Source organism: Carassius auratus, chromosome 7, assembly GCF_003368295.1.
Source record: "Carassius auratus strain Wakin chromosome 7, ASM336829v1, whole genome shotgun sequence".
Classification (NCBI taxonomy): Eukaryota; Metazoa; Chordata; class Actinopteri; order Cypriniformes; family Cyprinidae; genus Carassius; species Carassius auratus.
In genome coordinates this window covers 15,532,745-15,550,192 of record NC_039249.1, presented here as the reverse complement: position 1 = coordinate 15,550,192, position 17,448 = coordinate 15,532,745, and the positions used below count along the sequence as shown (strand labels likewise).

General features: G+C 35.5%; 1 protein-coding gene across 1 annotated transcript in view; it reads right to left on the bottom strand.

The window, feature by feature from the left end:
* tox3 (TOX high mobility group box family member 3) overlaps positions 1–6,457 on the bottom strand; it is a 50,830-nt gene extending 44,373 nt beyond the window's left edge. Inside the window, exon 1 of the mRNA XM_026267593.1 lies at positions 5,566–6,457. Within this exon, the coding sequence (XP_026123378.1) occupies positions 5,566–5,664 (99 nt within the window). The 5' untranslated portion in view covers positions 5,665–6,457. The remainder of the gene's footprint in view (positions 1–5,565) is intronic.
* Positions 6,458–17,448: the final 10,991 nt, after the last annotated feature.

Genomic DNA, 17,448 nt, shown 5'->3' with positions numbered 1-17,448 from the left:
GCATTTACAGGAAGCAGCATGTAGAGGATTAAAGGCATGATTTATAGAGTGTGATCCGGCCTGGCTAATGGTGCGTGTCAGCTACAAATTTACATATTTGCCCAGGCACACAACATCATATCAGCCAGCTACTAAATCAATCATAGCCACTATTAAAGAGTCTGCTGATGGGGGTTAGTGGAAATGAGCTCTTGAGCCTGGGGCTTGTACTGGCATGGTTACCTTTCTTCCATCAATCACCGATGCATCTGAGATGGCCATTGGTTACGGTTAGCGGTGAAGGACTCGAGTGAATTACATCGCTATTTACACCAAATGATGTCACTTCCCAGGCACTGAACGAGATACGTTATGTAGGTTACACAACGTGGCCATATGCAACTAGTACCATCAAGTGACTTTTCATCCTGAAGGCGAAATCACAAGTCTGAGTCCACTTAAAACAATGGTTCAGCACAAACAGAATTAGAAAACAGAAACAGCTTTAGGCTCAAGTTGTTCTGTAGTTTATTAAAAGTGTATTAATTCTGAATGTGTCGCATGTTCATATTGCATCAAAATCCAACATAACTCTTCCTTGGGCCAACACACCTGTCACGCGTGAAGTCGAATGGTTCTCGACATAATAAAAACGTAAACAGACAGACAGACACACAGAGATTCCTGCCTTTATTACACCGTGTCTACACCTGTACGCGACAGTTAGTCACGTCGCGCCGCGTCACAATAACTAAAGTCTGTCTACATTGGACGCGACCAGCCGACTGTTGAAAATCATTTGAAATTTGTGTCAGTGCGTCATAAATAGAATTGTCGGGAATTTTGCCACATCCACTGAACCTACTGAAGCTTCAAAGCTCATAAAATGGTATTCAGACCAGCCCTAATAAATACATCAGTATTCCTGGCAAAAGCAATGAGAAACATTTCAGACACACTGCACACTTACATCTGTTTCTGCTCTCAACATGCTATGTTGTCTGAATGGAGATGGCAAGCAAAACTATATCATTTGCAGTGTTCTCATATCAGCTAACAATTTCTATTTTCTTTAGCTGACGATCAGGTAGTTAAACGGACAGTTACACCAAAAATAAAAATTATTTCATCATTTATTCCCCCTAATATTGCACCAAACCTGTACGGTTACATTCTTTCTTGAAATACATTGTTGTTGTTGTTGTTCTGTTTAGTTTTTTGGACTTCATTGACTTTAACTGCATGGACAAAAACAACTGAAAGTTTCTTAAAAATATCTTTACTATCTTTACTATCTTTCATCAACAATGAGATTTTCTTCTCTTATTTCTGTCATTAAGCAACACTTGACAAAAATCCTCCATTCAGAAAGAATCTGCCACAAGAATCTCTACAAACACGCGTATACTTGCCCTACAAAGAAGGATTTTGTTACATCGATTAAAACTCCTGAATCAGATCTTTGCTGCTTCCTGTTCACGTGTGTAATGACACCTGCTGTGTACATTCATTGTATCACTGAACACAGATTTGAATCTAAGAATGTGTAATTTAATCCTTGCTTTATGGATCAGTCCTATAGGTCTAAATTGAAAAGCTATATACCTGAGGGACGAGAGTCTACGTGTCAGTGTCAACAAGTGAATGCATGCACTTGAATCTAGTCAACATTGTCATTTGCTATTTCCTGCTGCTGTCACCTCATTTCTTCTAGTCTTTGTCTTCAGTAAAGGACCATGAAACAGCATCTATGTCCTTAAAGTTCAAAAAGTCTGCTATATGAGGTTGTATTTTCACATAGCCTTTCCTGCTAAATCAGATCAGTGCCAGCAGCTGCGAAAACAGTTTGTGTAAAAGTCTTTTCCTTCACTCTTGTGGGAAACATTTCTGTCTTTATTAAGAGCATTACTCAATATCTAACTTCAGATATACAGCTTAAGAAAAAATAATAATTAAAGCAACATTTCACTATATATACAATTTATTATTTCAAGTCGCCAACCATCAGTATTTCTTTATAATAACAACTTCAGTCTGTGCAAATATGCATTTAACTAAATTACTTTCTTTCTGTACTTTCCCAAATGTCTTCTGTTTCAATATGTGATATCTCCACTGATTTCACTGACAGAAAAAAAAATGTATGCATTTCTAAAGAGTTCTTGAAGAAATGATACACTGACATCTGACTTTTATGGCAGATAATTATGAGTAAACACTGATAAGTCGGCTATCAAAGGAAGAAAATGTCATTTGAAATTGCAATAACTTAGTATGTCAAAAAAACAAACTCAGATTTTTTCTATAAACAGTCTGACTAAACCCACACAACTTGTCATTCCCTGCAGGGAGTTTGTACAATAAAAAACCTCAGTGTTGACTATATGAGCCTTTTATGGCTTTGTTTTGTTTTGTTTTATAATTTGCACAACATACATGTGTCTTTTACATTTAAACAAAGAGTGAATTAGTGTGCACAACTTTGCAGCAGTTCTAAAGTGATCTGTTTATATCCATTCAAAATGCAAACATTTCCAGGACAAAGAGAACCATCCATCTCTTGCATAACTGAATGATGCTTTTCATGAGAGACGGGATAGAGAGAGAAAGAGAGAGAGTGAATAGGTTTAGGAATGCTGACAACCACCAAACGAAAGATGGACAACCCCTGCCAAAATGAGCTGTCTCATTATCCATGTAATCATTATACATTATATCTCCTGTGCAACAGCCTTGAATGATTTCAGTGAAAATTATCAGTCAAACGTAATGCCTTTGCATGATAAAAAGGCTTCTTCAATTACACTATTAGACATCTGTAAATAGTCAGAGTAAATAGAATTCACTTTGAATGCAAATTACTTGTACCTGACATTATGTAAATACAACCACAAACTCACTAAATTACAAAGCAAGCATAGAGTTTAGTTCAGTGTGACAGATCTGTCTTTGATATTTAAGAACAGTTGATCGATACAAACCAAAACTGGACCAAACACAGAACAGAAACAGCATTTAAATGTGTCATTCAAAATTCCACAAAACTCTAAACTGCAATAAAAAATAATATAAAATAAAAAAATAAAGTCACATTGCATTCTGCAAATGTAGGCACTGGTTTATTTAAGCCATCAGGAACACTTTTCTAGTAAATTTCACTGACTGCTACCACATGTGTTCGCTTCATAAACCCAATGCTCCTGCAAAAACCACACTCATTACCCAGAATCCACTGCATATGTGGCTGCAGACACAAATCAAGACCCCTTATAGCTGCCTCAAGGGTACAGGCCTTTAACTGGATACCCTAAAGTTCAGTTTAAGAACTCACAGCCTCAGACACGGATTGTCTACTGCACTAAAACGATCAATTTACTAAAACTGTGGACTGGACACACCTACTTTTTTTGGATGTTTGCAAATCAGATGTGATCGTTGACCTTTCCATAGCCTGTGGTTTCAGTTTCAGCATTTCAAACTGTTCAGAACTGTATTTCTAAAAAAAAAAAAAAAAAAAAAAAAAAAAAAATTGGACGTATTTCTATCTCACATCTGCCACTATTTTCTCATCCTTACACATGATCTTACCTTTATTTCAGTACAAATTAGATTTAGGTCAGTCATTTTATTAGGCATTAAGAAAGATGTGATGCCTGAAAGTAATGTTATTGTGGATGTAATTCAAATTTGACTTATTTTATGAGGACGTCTGCAGTAGGAACACATCTAAGAACAAGTGTTTAGTGTGGAAGACTGTCCTGTGAAACACAAAATTAAAAGCACATTACCTCCACAAAAAATTTTTTAAAAAAAAGTTCTCAAAACAGAACCTAAATACCTCTCAGAGTGCCTAAAGACAGCTAGACACTACCTCTTGGTAATAAATAAAGTAGTTATGGTTCAAGTGTTTTAGAGTACATTCTGAACCAGAGTCTTTGCAGTGACATTATTAACTTTCTACTTCATAGGCTAATTGAGAAGGCAGAAAGTTATGTAAAGGCCAGAAGGGATGGGTCAAATTTCTCCTGAAGATGCGTTAGGTTTGTCAGGCATTATATAATTATGTTGGCAGGTGGTAAAACCTTAACAGACCTGAACAGAACTCAAACCTTAACAAAAATCCAGAGAACACGTTCTAGCTTTCTCTGCAAAGTATGGTATATTACCAACATCGTATAATTTAGTTTGAGTTGGGATAGAGAATAATAGGGATTCCAGGATTTGTACAGTAAGACATTTTTGCAATCTATTACTGTCTATTACTACAAACTATTGCACTTTACTTACAATTTTGACACTATTTATCAATAGGCCGAAATATGACAGAGCTGCCTAGACAAAGTCAAACCCCTCTAATACAGAGAAGAGAACACCTGCCAGTCTAAAACACTGTGACAGGAGATTTTATAGTTCCGTGAATTACTAAGGATTTGCTAGGAGAGCTAAAATCCTGGAATCTCAGAACTGTTCCCCTAGGAGCACATAAAAACATTCCTGTCATATTAAGCAGGGTCTGTAAGGCAGCACAATTCATGCATTGTCCTGTAACACTGACAGCCTTTTGTTTCAAAGTCTTCTTTAACTGCTGAAGGCATGCATCCCCCTTCTGGAGAGTCATTATTAAATTCATAGACCTATGGGCTTCTGGAAGTAACTTGTAGTCAAAACTTGTGACACAAGGAAGAGTTGGGACTGACTCTTGATGAAATCGCTCTAAAAATATGTATCATAGGCTGACTCAACACTGTTTAAGGAAAATAAAAGGACTAAGAAACAGCACAGAAAAAGTGCAGAGTATGGCAAGCCATGTAAACATTTAGAAATTGCATCCCTAACTAGTAAGTAATCTAATAAGGACTAAAATCACAATCTATTTCACTATCATCCTGTTATTAATCACAGCAGTTTTCCTAGCAGATACGGAATAGACACTAAAATGCATTTTGATTGTTACTAGTAAGATTTTGAATTTAACTATGATGCAGACCTTCTGACAAGTCATTACATATGGGCATGATTGTACCTTGTAAAAAAATTTTATTTTACATGTTCCTCAAATCCAACACATTAAAACTGGTAAAACTGTAATAAGTGCCAGCAGTAATTAGAACCCATAATTAGACATACATTTGCTATTTGTTACTAGAAGCAACAGAATAGTTATTTTTCATTAACAGATAGTAAAGGAGTAAGTATCAGTATCTAATGAGTAGAATGGCTATCAGTGAAAGAAATATACTGTTACTTACTAGTTATTTAAAACAAGTAGCTACTAGTAACAAAAACATAATTATTCTTTATGAATAAATGTTAAGTTGGCTTGCCACATGTGAGAGTGTTTTGGCAGTAGCTTCTCCACCTGCTCTGAATGATGGTGCTTTACAAAGTTAAATCACTGAAACAGCACGACCTTTTCATTAAAACTCTCCAAAGTTACCATATGTAAGTTAAACTGGTTAAAATGAAGTATGCAGTCGCGTAAAAGACTACACCGCTCGCCATTTCAAACGTACTGAACCACAGAGAATCAACGTTGCGCTCCTAGTTTGGAAACACCAGCTCAGGGCGTTCAAACTGAGGTTTTACCTTGTTGTAGTTGTAGTATCCCAGGCAATGGGGAAAATCCAGGCTTTGTGGGTCTCCAGGAATAGAATTCCCTCCGGCTGAAGGATAAAATACATCCATGTTTCCTCTTTCCTCAAAGCGCTGCTCTGTGAAAAGGGCGCAATTGTTCTCTTACTTGTCCTTCAACAATCCAGGCGCAGTGAATGAGAGGGAAGCGGTGAACAACGCGGGTTTAATGCAACTCAAGGGGACAGAGAAAGGTTAAAAGGATGTTGTAAGTGGTTTTAGTAATCCTCTTCTATAAGCAATGATCGCTGGCCATAGTTTTGGGATGTTGAGGAAGGCTTGGCGATGTTCAAACTGCTCCTGCGCTGCGAGGTTCAAGCATGCTTGGAGAAAAGCAACACAAAGAAAGCCGGCAAACTGCAACTCCGCTATAATGTTCTCCGCTTAGATACACGCTGACAGACAAGCTCGGTGATTTAAACACGAGGTTGTTCCCGCTCTCAGTGTTTCAAAAACGCCTCCATCAATCCACACTTTACGTTTCAAATTAACCGCTTACGGTTAGTTGGTGATCTGGAGACACTTCAGCCTCTCAAAGCTTGGCTAATTAAATGAAATGGAGCCCTCCAGACACATGAATAATACTGTCCGATGACACCACTAGTCCAAGAAACTTGGGAAGCAGTGTTTACATATTCATTACAGCGCTCAAGGGACTCTGGACAGCCAATGGTCTTCTGTTTACTTCAGCCAACACATCAAGCTGTGATGGAGGAGTATGGGAGAGAGTGGGGTTCCATGCGACCACTCCCCAAGCACCCATCGCCACTCCCCTATCAGCCCCAGAAAGAAAACCCCCGCGTATGGATGGACACTATAGCCAATATATTAAACTCATAATCACTAAGATATTTTTTTTGCGTAAACGTTTTTATTGATTGATTTATTTCATTTTATTTTGGTTCAGCCTGGAAAAATAAGAAGAATAAAGTAAATTCCTTAAAAAGTAAATACATAAAAAAACTTTCTAGCAGGCGTTGTACACGCCCCTGTGTTTTTTTCAATAAGCTTATATTGATTATTAATAAGGATATATTTATTTCTTATTAAAATGTAAATACTAATCGTGTTAGAATTAGTAAATATTTTGAAGAACATTAAAAAAATAATCTAAAGAACCTTATTCAACTATTAAGAACCTTTTCTGCATTAGAAAGTATCTAGGGATGTTCAAGGTTATTCATAGAACCATTGGTGCCTTTACAGAACCATTATTTTTAAGAGTGTAAGTAGTGGCTGTTCACCATATTGAGCTTTTAATATCTGGAAGAATTTGCATTTCTGAGATCATGAGTTTGTGATGAGTAGAATAAAGCAGACTGTGGTGACCATTACCTGAAGGGACTTTCAAATTTTGTTCTACAACATAAATTACATTATTATTGATGAGTAGGGCAACCATTCTTATGTAGCAACTTTTTGGTTTTAGTAAACATAAATTGAGATTTGACTGTATGTGCGATTTATGTTGTAGAAGAAAACTTAAAAGTCTCATGAAAGTCTTACTAACTACAGGCCTTATTTTACTTGTAAAAGAAAAGCTCTATTCTAAAAGCCCATAGGAGGTTCCCAAGGGTGAAATAGCCTTCTGAGTTGGACTACAAATCGATGTTATGATTGTACAGCTATATTGGTATTCAGTATTTTCTGAAGTTCATGGCGGCCTTCATTCCCATTAGCTCATCCTCAACCTAAGCACAGACTCCAAAACTCAACATCACAGAATCTCTTGTAAATCCCAACATAACAGGGCATTAAACACTAGCAAGTCTCCTCCTTTTTTCATCTTACTCAAAAACACATTAAATATACATGCTGGAAACTCGAAATACGCTGCCCATTTCCAGGCTTGAACAGGAACACAAAATTACACTTTGATCTGAAGGAAGTAGTTCAATTAAACTAAACTCGATTATGAATTAAAAGAAAGACATGAAACATCATTTCAATGGGTCATATCAAATATAAACAATTATTAAAAAGTAAAGACGCTGTATGCGCCTTTTCTTAGTGCAATTCAGCAGAATTCAAAATGTGCAGAAGATATTTGAACATAACATTTGCTCAATCTTTTTTAGGGTAAGCAATGCTTTGGGGGTGGGGAGGAGAGAGTCATTAGTAGTTTATTTTTTAACTAATGCAAGGAAAATGTGGGGCAATTGGAAAGAGAGAGGATGTGATATATATATATATATATATATATATATATATATATATATATATATATATATATATATATACACACACACACACACACACACACACACACACACACATACATATGTTCCTGCAGCCAAATTAAACATTTTGTAGAAGCAGCTGGATAACATTCCTAATTATGACCACCAGGGGCTACAGGCTACAAACACACTGGGGGCATTTTACAATGATTTATTATTTAGAACAGTAATTCAAAAGTTGTATTTATTTATTTATAATACAATGCAATAGAAAAATGAATAAAATTTGATGACTGGGATATAATACTGAATTTTAACCAACTAATAATGGAGAATGTTGTCATATTTAGTGCAAAAAAAAAAAAACAAAAAAAAAAAAAAAAAAAAAAAATATATATATATATATATATATATATATATATATATATATATATATATATATATATGAAAATAAAAATAAAAACTTTATATTTTTATACTGTTCATACAAGCTGAAAGGTTGCTGAGAACTCATTTCTTTTCTTGAAAAAAATTGTCACGGATATTTGGTGCATTATGGGATGGGATGAGTTCTGTAATCCCATGGGTCTAAATCAGAGAGCTATAGATGAAAGTAACTCCACCAGCAAAACAGAGGCTCAGCTGGAAGGTAAGTGGCAATCATGATTGCATTTGCATTCACAGTGATTCCTTTGAAAATGTTCACTCTCATGCAATGCATAATCCTATATTAGACAAAACAGCCAAAAATTTAATTATGATGTGTTTTCACATTTAAAATTATCTACAATGGCTAAGAATTTAACAAAGGGAAATAAATGCATGGAGTATATTTACATTATATGCATAACATATCCTTCTTCCCATCAGACAAACACTAATGCAATAAACATGCATGAACAGACAGACAAACAAACATGTGTGCATGTTATCCACACACACACACACACACAGAGAGAGAGAGAGAGAGAGAGAGAGAGAGAGATACAATCAGATAAGGAGGGTGTTCCACATTCCACATTGTTGTTATTACATTTGATAAGTGTGGTGATGAATGCGCCCGATCTGATGTGCGCAGGAGCATCTTTGATTCTCTGTTATTATTTATTTGTGTGTGTAATGTTGTTTGCCCATGTGGCAGGAGGGAAACCGAATTAATTTCCTCTCTGTGGGTTTGATGTCAGCCTCTGAGTGCAGATGAATTATGCCGCACTCACTTCATGTCATTTCCTCTACACCCAGCAACATTGTCACCATTTGGTAACCTGAAAACAAATTGTCCCACTCTGGCACAAGTTCAAATTCAATTATAGCAGCCCATAGTAATTATGTGGAGGCATAAAAGAATCATAAATTCAAAATAATTAATTAACCTAATAATCTTTATTTATGCGCCCCTCATATTAAGCCTGTGATCTCTCCATTGTGGCAGTGTGCACTAAATTAGACAGAACAGCTGTGGATCTAGAAGAGGAGGCATCAGTGGCATCAATAATATTCATATTTCAATTCTCATGTGCTTATTAAAGAACAAGGCCAAATACTTCACATAATGCAAATCTTTTAGCTTCATTTTAATATAGGCCACACTTATTTATAATGCGTATTTATAACACCTTATAGTGCCATTTCGTGATACATACAAATTCAATCGTGTATTGTATTTTGTCTTGTGATTTATCATATAGCAACCTACATATCATTTTGCATTTGTTATGTATGACTCGTGTCTTTTGGGTCTCAAATATGTGACCCACAGCATTACTTTTCCACCCAGAGCTCCAAATTATTCTCTGCTATGAATCTAAAGAAGAGCGTGTTCTCCTGAGACCTTGGCAAACTTGACAAATCAGCTTTGCTCTGTTGTGTATAGAAAAGATACACTCAAGGTTCCCTCCAATTATACATGGATTCATATAGGGGGTGGTATTCTTGGGAGGTTGGGTCTGTGCGATTTTCTTGGCTTTCAGTCTTCATTATCAGACACTGAGGTCTTTGATCTCTCACCCCTTTGTAATGCAATAAAGTCGAATTGTCATTGAATTTAATGTTCAGCTGGTCTCACATGTCTTAAAGAGTCTGATACATTTGCTTTCATCAGTGCCAGCCATTGGTCAGTGATGTAACCCTGAAATTGTGCACTTGTACACATTTAAATGAGTAATATTATTCCAATTTCAATAACAACGACAACAAACCTACTTAACATTTCAAATGCAAGTAACTGCAAGTACTTGAAATGAGCTGAAATCCCCATAGAAATAGAAATACACTTCCAGAGGCAGGGGCTTAAATATTTAAAATGTTTAGTTTAAAAGGCCAAACCACAGAATTGAACAAGAATCTAAAAAGGTAAATGAATACTAAATGATGTATCTCGTATGTCACTTGTGCTCCCTGATGGGCTTGGGTGGAGCTGATTTTTCAGTGTTTGTATTTCTAAACTCATGCATTCGAATCTTAATTGTGTGTAAGAATAACAACATCAGGCTACATTGGATCAGAGGAGAATAAATTTACTCTGCCCTTTACAAATGATATTTTCACGAGATTTGATTCTCTAACACTTTTACCCACTTCTTTCATATCATGGCCGATATGTGAGTGTGGATATGCTGTTTTTTGCATTTTACACACCATAGGACCCTCAGGGGCCATCGCCTCTAATACAGCATTCAGTAATGATGAGAGAGATAAAAGATAAAAGTGTTTTCTTTTTCTCACTACACCATTTCCTAATTTATCTTTTTCTCTCACCCTCCTTCTCTGGAATTACAGTTGTATTTAAATATAGGTAATAATGTGCTGCAATGCTGTCTGTGATATGTGTTATCTGTGATATGGTGATAAATATATTCAAATATAGCTATACAAATGAAGAAAACATTTAGTTAAAATTTTCTGCCATAATTAAAGTTTAAAAATATTCTTCCTAGTCAATGTAAATACCACCAGACCCTCTATACCACCAGACCTAGCAAATAAAACTGGTAAAGTTGTTCAAAGTTAACAAATAAGTGTTTTTTAGAATCAGTGTAGAAGATTAACAAAATATAGTACTGTGACTTTTTCACAAACCAATGCAACATCATTTTATATAATCAAACATACTCACCTAAATGCTCATCTCTCTCTTCTTCTCATATTTATTCTAGTGAATCCATTCATCTGGTCTCATTTTGTTATGAAGTCAGATTCAAACTAATTTATTGATTCATTCTAAATGGTCCTCTGCTATATATTTACAGTAACATTGGAAAGACTGATTCATTCAAGTGAATTTTTGTAATACATTTTTGTAAGTTCACATAATGTTGGAGTGGTTTTGTTGTATATAATATAAATTAGCTTGTTCTATATTGATATTGTAAACTATCATTTATATTTTAAACTATCATACTATAAACTATAATAGCAATATAATACATTATATAATATATCACAGGCTGTACATTGCTGTATTCATTCAAACGATTTATAAGATTCAGTTCTATGGTTTTTAGATAGAGATTTGGTATTTGGTTGACAACCATAAATAGTAAAGTACTCCCCATTTCTAAGACAAATACACTGAGACTGCGGCTCACCTTTTGAGTCATTACCACACCACTGCTAATTACTTAATTAGTAATCTACTTATCTCCTAATTTCAGTTAAGCACTGTCTAATAAAATGTGTATGTCACCCTACTCTAAAATGTCACTGTAATTACCTTACATCAATTAGAGCAAAGAAACTTTCTTAGTCCAAAAATGTACAAGAAATAAAACATGGTCTGTGGCAACATTAGTCTGATGAGCAATTAGTGTGTGGCTTTGATGAATTTGAGGGATAGAGTGTTATATTTTTCTCAATTAAAACCTGTCATCCACAGCATTACTCATTTTAACGCTCCTCGTTCATACTAATTAGCAGGAGCCTTCATTGCCTCTCAGCTGAGGACATTTCAATATCCCATTAAAACATAGGCAGATAGTGGCGTGATTGACACACTGTGAAAGTTGGGAAGTAATTACATTATATGCTTCAGTGTGCCTTTCTATCAGCATATAATGACATGTTTCATTCTGCCATGACTTTCTTTCTCTTTAACTTGGATTTCATCCTTTTCTTTGTTTTAATTAATGTGATATTGCCATACGAAGTGAATTAGAGATAGATAGATAGATAGATAGATAGATAGATAGATAGATAGATAGATAGATAGATAGATAGATAGATAGATAGATAGATAGATAGATAGATAGATAGATAGATAGATAGATAGATAGATAGATAGATCTACACTTTACACTCGTCTTGGCTCTAAGTGTTTTTTGGAAATCCCATCTGATAAGAAGGGAAATGGGAATGCGAGATGAGGCAGCATTTAGGTTAGCCTAGTGAATAAACAGTAGAAGAAGAGGAAGTAGGAATGTGAATTCTGTTGCCCCATAAACATGTCATAAATCCTTTCAAATGACCTTGTGTTTATTTTACACTGCAGCCTCACTGTGCAGGACTGTGAGAACTGGGCCAGTGCTTGGAAAGCACTGCAGTCAGTGATGCTCACTATCTACTCTAGGGGAACATTTGGCTCTTACAGATCACATTAACTATCAATCAAAAGGCTAAAGTGAACTCTCATTAGCCTTGTTCTGAAATGTATCTGGAATACAGGCACTGGCTTCCAAACCACGGTGTTTAATTTATTTAAAAACAAGGCCATTTAAGTGGACATTATCAGCAATGAAATCTTGGCTTTATGAATGTAAGATGCATTAATATACATCAATCAGGGAAAGATAATAGTGCCTTCTGACAACTGACTATGACCTGAATGTGAAATGGTCAGTAAAAAGAGAGCAAAACTCAAATGTGAATATATCTGATGCACACAGCAGCACACTCAACGATGTGAATTATAAATGAACTGAAAACTGGTATTTTAAGTGACACATTATTCATCATTTTCTGGAATTTGTTCATTACATAGATTAATATGACATGATGTTATTACATTAAAGTCATTTTGAAATAATGTCGTAAATATATAAAGCTGAACACATGTACCATGTCCACTCATGTGTAAAATAAGAAAAGAGAATAAAATTAACTACGTCTCAGGGTTGGACCAAAAATATGGTATCTGGTGCCTTAGGAAATCATTTTTGTATGACACTATTTGGTAATGAGTTTTTAAAACAAATATTGTACAAAATCGTAACAATGCCACCAGTTTCAGTAAAAAAAATTGCAAGAAAATACTATTTTAGATTTTCTGCTTCAAAATTTCATTTTTAATTCAGTGTTCCCTGCTGTTTCTTTGTAATTATTTGTGAAATTTACTGGCAATTTCTGAGTGAATATCATTTAATTTTAAGTGCAGTTATCTTTTTTTTCATACTATGTGTATGTTATGGTTGTGTCAAAGGAAGGCAGAAGGTAAAAGGTACAATTTCCAATTATCTTGATTTAATTAATACAAGCCGCAAAGCCATAAGAAAAACACAACTAAACTTAAAGTAGAAACAGGTGAACTGAAAACACAGAGAAAACAGAACAGGAACTAAACATAACAGTGTACAGTCTCAACCATTTAATTTTCTTAAGTCTTCATATGTCTTGAAGAGAGAGAGGGTCAGAAACACAGATTACCACCCCCGCCCCACACACACATACAACACACTTTTCTTTTTCAAACATTTTCCTTCAGTCACTCGGTGCATTTAACTAGTGTTTCCCAATCAGGGAGTGCCATCTGTCAAGGCCAGGGGTTTCATGTCAAAAATAATTTTTTAAGATTTTTAAATTGCTTAAATGTTCAAAAAAGGATATTTTGTATAATATCCATTTCTGACTTTGCCAATAATTAGAGATGCACCGAAATTCTGTCTGCTGAAAATAAGTTCACCGCTCAGGTTTCACTTTAATGTGGTGTGACGCTCTGCATATTATCCCGCTCTATGCATGTGCGCTCTGCTCAGTGCTCTTTGGCTCCACTTATATACACCGTTCATGCTCGTCAGAACAGCAAAGTCCACTCAAAAATAGAAAAATCTATGTAGTACAGTATTGTTTCTATTTGGCAACAGCCCTACTGTGCTGTAACATGGTGTGATATATGGGTACTTCTGTTAACGCGTCCCTCTCATTCATTGATCTGTTAAAAGCTATGTTATGCTCACATGTTCTGATAATAATAGCTTAATAGCTTTCTAGGGCTAAACATTATTTGGATATAATTGGTAAAAAAAAAAAAAAAAAAAAAAAGAAACTAAATCTCTTAATAACCCTATTGTTTAGACCTACCTGGAAAAAAATAAAATAAAAAGCTATTTATTTAATATTTTATATATTTAAATATATTTTAATATATTTTAATTTTTTATATATAATTTTTTTAAATATCTGTATTGCAGTATATTCTGCAGTTCTTCCCTGTTGTACCGAATATCTATACTTTTCTAGGTATCATATCAAAATTAGAATTTCAAGTATTGTGAAAAAAATTATATTGTCGGGTGCCACAAATTTTTTTACATTTACAAAGGGTGCCATGACTAAAAAAAGGTTGGGAAACACTCCCTTAATCCATACACCAAACTTTACTTCTACTGTGTTGTTGTATGGTAGCAATTATTCAGTCCTAAGAAGTGGTTCTGGTGTTCAAAACCTGGGTTACAATTCTGTCACACTCCCACCAAATAATAAGTAGCAAAAACGAACAAATCCTAAAGTCTGCATGTTACTGTCCGAGTGCCAGGAAGTGCTGTCGGCCCGTGGATCTGCAGTAAAACCAGTACTGAGAGTATTTTCTAAAACAGACCTCAACACATGGTGCCCTACTGGCAAACCACTGCCAGGCTACTTTCTATAGTATTCTTTTTCTTTTCTTTTCTTTTCTTTCTTTCTTTCTTTCTTTCTTTCTTTCTTTCGCCATTTAAGAGAATATACAACATCTGTCCTTTGCTCCACTTGGTGTTTCTCTCTTGTGAAATGTTTCTACAGACTGCTCTAGATCTCATTTAGTTGACTGTTTCACTTTGTTGTTGGAGCATAACTATGTATTTGCAGGTTGCTATATTAAAATTTACAGCACTGGTTGCTGTTGTCTCATACTGAGAGACTGTAAGTAACATTTGTGTGTACACACACATATAATCACACATGCTGTATAATGGTGTATCAATTAAGTGCTGTCTCTTACCACACTTTAAAAGCTTCTCACAAATAGAAAGACTGCGGGTTATTTATTCTGATAGTTCAAGGCCAAGGACTGAAGAGCCATAGGGGGAAAAAAACTAAAAACAAAACACAATACACATAAAAAGAAAATGAAGGGAGAGGTAGGAAAACAACCCACAGGATAGGGTTCTGTCTTTTTCGCTGCCTGCCACTGCCACAGAATACCTGTGTTCAGAGTTATTTAGAGTGATCAGGTGCAGCGAGGTGGGTCGGCGCTGGTGCACACAGACACATGTTTCTGCGCAGTTTGACATAATTGCCATTCTCTCTCCCATTTGGCATCTCAGTAACATCAGTCAGAGAGAAGCAGGCCTGTCACAACTGTCTGACTGCAGGGAGGAGAAAGAGAGAGGGAGAGAGAGAGAAGTCAGATGAGGAAGAGAAAGAGAGATAGCAGATATAATAGTGTGTAGTGCAAGTCACTCACCCCAAATGAGCACCAAACAGATCCAGGACAAACATACATATTTAATACTATTAATATCAATTAAAACTTATCTCTGGTTTCACAGGTCATTTTATTGAGGCAGGCAATATTTCGTTATCAACACAGCTTCCAACCTTTTTAGAAGAGATTCATACAACTGTTGAAAAGTCTCCAGTTGAATGTTGTCTAGAGTGAGGATTCTCATATTTCTATCCAAATCTGCCCACAGTGGTTTGATAGTATTCAATCCAGGCGATTTGTATGGCCAAATGTTTTGGTTATATGTTCATAACACCATAGTTTTTCACATTTTAACATCGGAGACTAAAGATGTAGCAATTGTGGCTCTTTTATGGATGTTTTCTTTGTGAACTGTGATCAGTTTTTGTAGAATTAGTGTATTCAACTTGAATATTGAGGTCTGCTGTCACTTTTGCTGCAGTAGTTTGGTGTTGTTTGGACACAATCCTTCTTAGTGTTTGATGATCCCTATGATTCATGTTTGCTTTGCACCCACTGTCTTTCTTAGCAGATGAATTTGTGTGTGCAGCCGATTATAATCATAAAGACTGTAGTTCTCAAAACGCATAAAACTAAAGTAAGGTAAGGTACATTTACATTTTTGGGTTGTGATTGGCAGGATTAGATGAACATGCTCCTCTAAGACTTCCATTCCTTCATGTATTAAGCAGTCACCTATTAAAGATATGGTTTACATATACAGTATTTGTTATATGTTATATGATTAATTAAAACTCCATTAACGGCAAACTGAATATTCATGTTCACTGTGATTAACAATCCAAACAAGCAGATTGCACAATTTGTGTAAAGTGTGAACATAATTTAGACAGAATGGCTGTTTGGAAGCAATATTTCAGCATCTGAAAGGATAGGAAAAAGTGAGGAGTGCGGGGGCTGTTAGAATTGAGAAAATTCAATGTGACATGCTGAGAATGAATTGCTCAGTCAAGCTGAAATATCCCTCATTCTAATGGCTTGGGACAGTCATTGGTTTACTCTCTCTCTGCCCATATCTTCTTTCTCTCTGCCTCTCCGTGTCTTTCATATTATTTTTTCCAGTAATAATTCCTGATAGATGATGGACTGTACTCTTGATTAATTCAACTCCTCGTATATTTTTTTATACTGTTTAAAAAACAAAGGTGAGCCAAGCCACATGCTATTGAAACTCCTCTTAAAATAGGCCAGGTCTTAATCTAGATCAGCACTATTCACACAGACGGTTATAATATAAAATAAATATCTAAGAATTCTATTACACTGCTGCTGTGTCCATTAAGAGACTAACTGGCCTGGGGATGAGAAAGAAAGAGCCATTACCCTGTGTACAGAACTGCTCGATCAGATTTCTTCTCCCACTGACTGCTGATCTAAAGGTTAACAAGCTGATAAATTCAGAGAGAAGAGCAGAACATGTTTGAAATTCTTGAGTATTGAAAACGAAGGAGATATTATTGCAGCTGCACCATTTTGAATCCTGGAATGACAAGTAAAAAGAGCATATAAAACATCTCATGTCTGACCATATTTGCTGATTTCATAAACAGAATTTCTTCTTGTTCTGCACTGCAGCATAAACTATTTATTTTATGAGGTGCAGAACTTTAGAGAAGCATTTTTGGATATGAGCTATGACTCTGAAATCTAAGAATGTGGCAGTAAAAATGAGGCCATAAAATATGGCTAAGAGAAGTTGAAATAATGCCCTCAGAAAATGTAATGATGGATGTAATGCTCATTGTTTCGCCAGCACACACACATACTTACACAATTCCTGGAATTCATGCAGGAAACCAAAATAGTAAATTGCACCCTGGGGTTTGTCCACTGTCTGAGAGAGAGAGAGAGAGATAGAGAGAGAGAGGTTGCGTGCTTATTATTTTGCTAGTTAATTTCTTTTGTAAAGCCAGCCTGGTCTCATTGTTTATATGCAGGTATTAGTATGAAACAAACAAAAATTACTATACATTTTGGCTGATG